This window comes from Tupaia chinensis, unplaced genomic scaffold (assembly GCF_000334495.1).
Source record: "Tupaia chinensis unplaced genomic scaffold, TupChi_1.0 Scaffold000638_1, whole genome shotgun sequence".
Taxonomy (NCBI): Eukaryota; Metazoa; Chordata; class Mammalia; order Scandentia; family Tupaiidae; genus Tupaia; species Tupaia belangeri.
In genome coordinates, this window is record NW_006160159.1 from 3623768 (window position 1) to 3630272 (window position 6505).

Genomic DNA, 6505 nt, shown 5'->3' on the forward strand with positions numbered 1-6505 from the left:
AGAGTGATTAAGATCAGACATTTCTTGAGCTCCTGAGATTGATGTGTGTTAATTTTGCACTTGAAATTCAAGTGAAAAATGGGGAATAAACATAATCAGTAACATGCTACTCAGCAAGTTTATCTCATTTAATAACTCAGTTAGGGAGCTGAATATTTCATAGGCCCCTATGATATTAACAGAACACTCAATTAATAGCTCGCATGTTTCTGCAGGGTGACTGGGACTCACAGCCTGTCCCCAGCTAACCTATTTCTCGCTCTTGCTCTCACTGTGAGAAACAAAATAGATCTGGGGTCCAAAAGAGTGGCTAACATTGCATAAATAATTTTGTAACATCCTATGGCCTCAGCTGCAAGTTACCACCATTATGGAAGAAAATTAACCAGAGGAGACTCATCGCAATCAGTGGGTTTAGTGGCTCAGGATGCGTGCAGGGCCAGGCATACAATTGGCAGTAGAGTTCATCTCTAACTATTTTATTTCAAATCTTCCTAATGACACATTATCGAGACAAAATGGCTTCCTCTCCAAACCTTAAATAGCCACACCATTTCAATCATTTAAGTCCATTTCAAATCAAATGGTAATGTGCAGTATCATATATTATTGGGAGATTTTAAGAAAGAAACGTTCACGGGTTTTTTAAGATTTTTTTTTCTTCTTCAGTTCATTCTTAGCTAATTTTAGCCTCTGGCTTTTCAAAGTGATGTACTGTATTTGGAAGTACAAACACCACATGCTAGCATAACCTCATTATTTTTATGACACTGAAGCATGATAGTTGAGGCCCTTAAAATGAGTCAAAGGTGCTCTTCAGTCTAGCTCCAAATCCACTTTATCACTCTGGATTAAGCCCAGCTCTTCTCCTGCAACTGGGGATATTATTATGACTGTAAGTAGGCAAGATAAAATGCATTTGAAAACAGTTTTCTGGATCACATTAACTAAACAAATAAAAGAAGGTTAATTAGTTTTTGTGTGTTTTATGAAATTCTGTATGATAGGGAACTCGGGGTATTTGGGGTATTTAACTTACAGGTTCAGTAACCTTCCCAACATCGGTAAGGATCATGGATTTACTTTGGCTCAGCCTGTCATGGTGGCTGTTGGCATTTTTGATTCTCATCTGCACAGCTCCTGCGCTTTGGCGGGTGGAATTCGGTGTTTCCACAGAAGTATCTGAATTTGTAGATTTCTGCATATTACAGCGTTGTCCTGATAAAATATAAAAGTATTACCTTATTCAAATACTGTGTATGCTTTAACATAAAAAACTCCTGGTAGAGTGCACATCCTTATTCATTGTTAGAATATTGAAATTAATAAATAAAGTTCTCACCCCTCTGAATAGTAATGAGGAACGTAACTACTCCGTAGCTGTTTTGTCAGTTGGGACCTTTGTATGTGGACACTACTATACATGTCAGAGACTTAAGTTTGTGCGAAGCACACCTAAAATCTGTGTGGTTCCTAATTCCATGAACAATCTCCTAACAGAATTATAATACAGTCTTCCTCACATAGAAATTGTGGCCAACTAATCATCTTTAGGGTATACACGTTTTCTATTCACAACTGCACTGATCTATTGCCCACACCTTTCCCCCATACTACCACCAGCACCCTTTCCTGGTGAACAGAAGTCTATATGATGGTCAAATTTAAGCAAATAGAATCAATTTCAAAGCAGAAGAGCTTCTATAGTCTCCACCTCGACCTATGATACCCACAGGGGGGATTTAAATTCCTCCATCTGCTGTCATCTGCCAACTAACCTAAATTTGTTAATTCGTAATATTTATGAAGAATGGTAAAATCAACACCATTTATTATTTCTATTTATTTTAATAGAAGGAGTATGAGTGAGGAAAGAAAATTCAATGTGGGCACATGTTAAAGTAGAGCAGTGAGGAAAAGATTATTTGGGGAGAGAAAAACAGAAGAGAACTAAACTGTGGCAGCATCAGCAGGTAGACTGGGAGAGACAAAGTTGCTTCCCTAAATCCATAATCCTCTTCAACTGCCCCTTCCCTAATGTCCTTCAAATGAGCATACCAACTCAATAGAAAGGAGAAAATGTGCCATGCAAACCTAGTTTTGAACTTTCTATAAGCAGACCTCCTCTGAGGCTAATTGTGTTTCTAGATCTTACCTATGCAGACATTCTAGAGCAGACACTGGGCACATGTGCATCACAGTGGACAAATTTGTGACTGAGCTGTTGCAGTAGCCAATATAACCCAAAAGAAGGATTACATTAGGGCTCTTAAAGAGGTTCATGAAACATGCATATTATGAAAAAAACTATTCATGGATTTGAACTTTTTGAACCAAAATAAACTTGTATTCTAATTTCATTTTTCTACATACTTTTTGAAGTACCCTTGTATTTTTTCTTTATTTTTTCCAGAAGGCATGTGTGCTCACCAGAAAAAGGGGGGGAGGGGATATGTGAGAAAATACCCCTTGCCACTGAGAATCATCATGCTGTAATCGCTTCTCCTCCATTCCTACTTACTTCTAGGATTTGGAGCATGCACACACATGATCCAGCATGTTTTTCAAGCTGTTCAGTACAGACTTGAGCCATAAAATCAGCCATGTGGGATTTAGTTGCCTTAATCACCATGCCACTGGTTGGCCTGTCTCCTTGTATTTTCAGGAGTCCACCTAACTGTCACCTTTTACATTTGTTGGACAGACAATGGGGCTAGAATTATTGTAATGGTCCAGCTAGGTAGATATTAAGATGAATATAAATAAAAATATTTTAATAAGAGGAAAAAATATCATCTCATAATTAATACTGATAAGGCAAATGAATGACAATTTAGAAAAGAAGTTAATATTTACTGCATATTTACTACATGCTAAGCAATGTGCTCAGTTTAATCCCTAGAATTCTCTCTCTCTCTTTTTTTTCTTAGTGTTCGTTCTAGAGTGTGTGTGTATGCCAGAGAGAGAGAAAGAGAGAAAGAGATAAAGATAGAGGGAAAGTGGGAAATCACCCTCTGGGGAGATGGCCACATTGCAGTCCCTTCTTCTCCATTCTCCTCTCACAATAATAGGCACACATGCACACACACCTGGTGTGATTCTCAAGTCTCCAGGTTCAGGACTCAACTCGTGAAACTGGCCATGTGGCATCCAAAGCCTTAACCTCAACACCACCTACAGGTCCAAAACTCCTATGAAATAAACTGTAAGCCTATATTTTTATAGAGGAGAAAAATGAAATTAAGAGACGATCTTCTCATCATGTTCCCCCACAGATAAGTATGTAGGCAAATTTTAGTCTATCTACACAATAAAGACAATAAGCAATAAAAAGAAAAAAAAAACTATTGATTCACAGAACTACAGGGATGAATTGAAAATTTAAAAATATATATTTATTGTATGATTTCAATGATACAATATTCTATAAATGTAACAGATAGTGACAGAGAGCTGATTAACGATTGACTAGGGAGAGGGTGATGGTAGGATGGATTACAGAAACTATGTGGAAACTTGAGGGTCATGGGAAGGTTTGCTGTAATCCTTGATGGTGGTAATAGTTTATAGGCATATATATACATATATATATGCATAAAAATGAAAATAAGAACAAAATAAGGAATTTTTTCCTTAACCATTAGGTTAAGAAATTCCTAGAACAATTTACCTGTTAATGACTCTGTAAGCTATGACTCTTTAAGTACCATAAGTATATAAGTTGTTCATCTTAACATATGTGTGTGTATAGAGAATACCAAAGAATCACACAAGAACCTCTTCAAAATTCCTACCTGCAGAAAAAAATTCTTCCACATTTATTGAAATTCTTTTAAAAGGCAGACATCATTTTAGAGATTGGAAATAATTTTTTTTTGTTTATTTGTTTGTTTTACCAAGTGCCCTAGAAGGGCACGTCTAGGTGAGGGCAATAGAGAAACAAATGAGTAATTACATGAGAGTAGTGTCATGCCCAGGTGGGGAGAGGAGTCATTCAGGTGAACAGGGAGGTGGAGAGAAAGAAAGTCTGCAAGAGCAGACAGAGCAGATGATGCTGAAGCTAAGTCAGCATTTCAGGCAAAGGGTTCAACACCGCGCAAGTGGGCAAATGCCAGTGATATTACAAGGTAAACGTCGAAATATATCATGAAGGTAACATAAAGTACCACTGAAGTCCAAGGAAAATAGAAATGACTGATTTCATGGAGACTGTGGCATTTGGGTACATGTGTGGGTACATGACCTCTATCTTACCTCTTACTGACTAAAAGTTCAATCCTTTCTGACCCAATTCATGCTGTAGGCACTCAGAGGAAGAGGCTGTGGCAGGAGCTTTACTTGACATAAAAGAATGCCTTCTATAGATAATTGAGCTGAAGGCAGGAGGAAGGAGGACCCTTCTGCAAGATAGAGGGAGATGCAGGAGGAAGGACAAAGGGGTACAGAGATGGGGCAGGCCTGAAAAGACAGCTACACTAGTGACTGTGGTATTCATGACTAATGTACTTGTGGATTCAGCGATGACTTGTTCTCATGTATCCTGTTAAGAATACCAGGTAGACATGGATCTATTTTGCAGGTTGTTTGCAAATCCCATTGCAGTCTTTGCTTTACTCTTGTTCAACTTTCCATTTTCCCCTTGTCTACATCCTAATACTATTTCTCTTTCTCCCAAATACTCTAAGATCCTTTTCATACTTTGGCTGCCAAAGCGCCCACTCCAACACCCACTCAGTTGTCATTTCATCTAAAGAGTCAACATTTCTGAAATTTTCATTATTCATTTTTTTTCCTTAGCTACATCTTTTTAAAATATCCAGCCTCTCAGTGAATTACTTGGATATGTATGAGAGTGGAATGATTAGACTAATTAATACAATATTCTAAGTGACTAGTCAGACTTCTTAATTCTCAAGAAAGTATTTACCTGAATCTCAAATTGGAAACTCTTCTTGGTACATAGGAAAAATATCTTGGAGTAGAATGTATTGATTTTTTCTATTTGGTTTATGCCCATAAAATTAATACACTATTCTAAGTGACTAGTCAGACTTCTTCTTAATTCTCAAGAAAGTATTTACCTGAATCTCAAATTGGAAACTCTTCTTGGTACATAGGAAAAATATCTTGGAGTAGAATGTATTGATTTTTTCTATTTGGTTTATGCCCATAAATAAATTCCCACATTTGTGACTGGGATGGGATTTTAACATTGCATCCTAGCTAAAATTGTGTGATGCCATGGCCCTGACATGGAGCTCTTATTTTGGAAGTCTTTATGAAATAAGATTCTAGTGGAACAAACACTATTGCGAAGCTGCTCAACTTTTACTCAAAAGAAACTTGTACTCTGGGGTTCATCTTGATTTGCCTCCCAGCACCCAAGATTCACTGTGCTTGAGGGAAGACCTGTGTCAACTTCAGGGTGTCTCTGAAAGGAAATGAAGAGCTCCAATTTTATGAGACTTGCTACACTAATTTTCCAGGAATATTCCCAGGTATCTTAAATCATATTCTGTTGTTCCACCTTTGTTTTCATTCCTCATTGATAATCAACTTTCTAGATTTAGTAGATTGTAAAATTAATTAAATTTGTATGTATTGTTAAGCAACTTAATAACATCAGGCACATTGTTAACTACAAGCCATATGAACTTGATGTTTTATTTGATTTACCTGACTGGTTAATATCCTCCTTATTCTTCAAACATCTCATTAATTTGTCATCATTATTATTATTATTACTAAATCTTATTAAAGAAAACATTGATACTATGTATTTAAGCATTTGTCTATTTTAGTTTTGCCAGAGGGTGTGTGCTTTCTGGACAGAGAGATAAAGAGAATGCAAGAAAACACTCCCCATGGGTCATGGGATTGCACTGTAATCCCTTTTCCTCCATCTCACTCCTGTCAGGTTTTTGGGCACGCATGTACTCATTCCCAGCATGTTTTTCATGCCTCCTGAGTCTCGGGCTTGAATGGTCAGTCATGTGGGATCCAGCTGCCTTAACCACCAGGTTGTAGGCTGAGCGAGTGCATCTGTGTTGTTTCAGCATGTACACAGAGCCCTGGTAAATGAATAATGATGATATTGAAGAACTGGCTCATTTTCGCATGTCTAATACATCCATTGATTTTATAAAATTCTCCAAATAAACATCTCAGAATTAGAAATTGAAAATCATTTAAGACTGGCTTCACGATCTTGACTTCCTGCTTTTATACATACTAGGAGGAGAGCAAGAATAGCTGGTGATATGCACTGGTTCCACTTTCAGTCCTGTTTACAAAACAGGAAGCAGTGATGAGAGTGCACTTGTAAGAACTACAAAAACTTTAGCTCTGCTCCCCGTGCTTGGCCCAGTGATATACAGGGCTTGATTTTTCTATTCATATTTGCAAATATCCACGTAGGGATGAATGTGATTTTTCATCTGATCATGAATTTCATAGCTGCCCTGTCAATTATTTGCCACACTCTTCAATTATACCAAAGTTCAGC

At 37.4% G+C, this 6505-nt stretch overlaps 1 protein-coding gene across 1 annotated transcript in view; it reads right to left on the reverse strand.

The window, feature by feature from the left end:
• ARHGAP15 (Rho GTPase activating protein 15) overlaps positions 1–6505 on the reverse strand; it is a 721214-nt gene that overhangs the window by 686465 nt on the left and 28244 nt on the right. The window contains 1 exon segment of the mRNA XM_006159626.3: positions 1040–1218. Within this exon segment, the coding sequence (XP_006159688.1) occupies positions 1040–1204 (165 nt within the window). The 5' untranslated portion in view covers positions 1205–1218.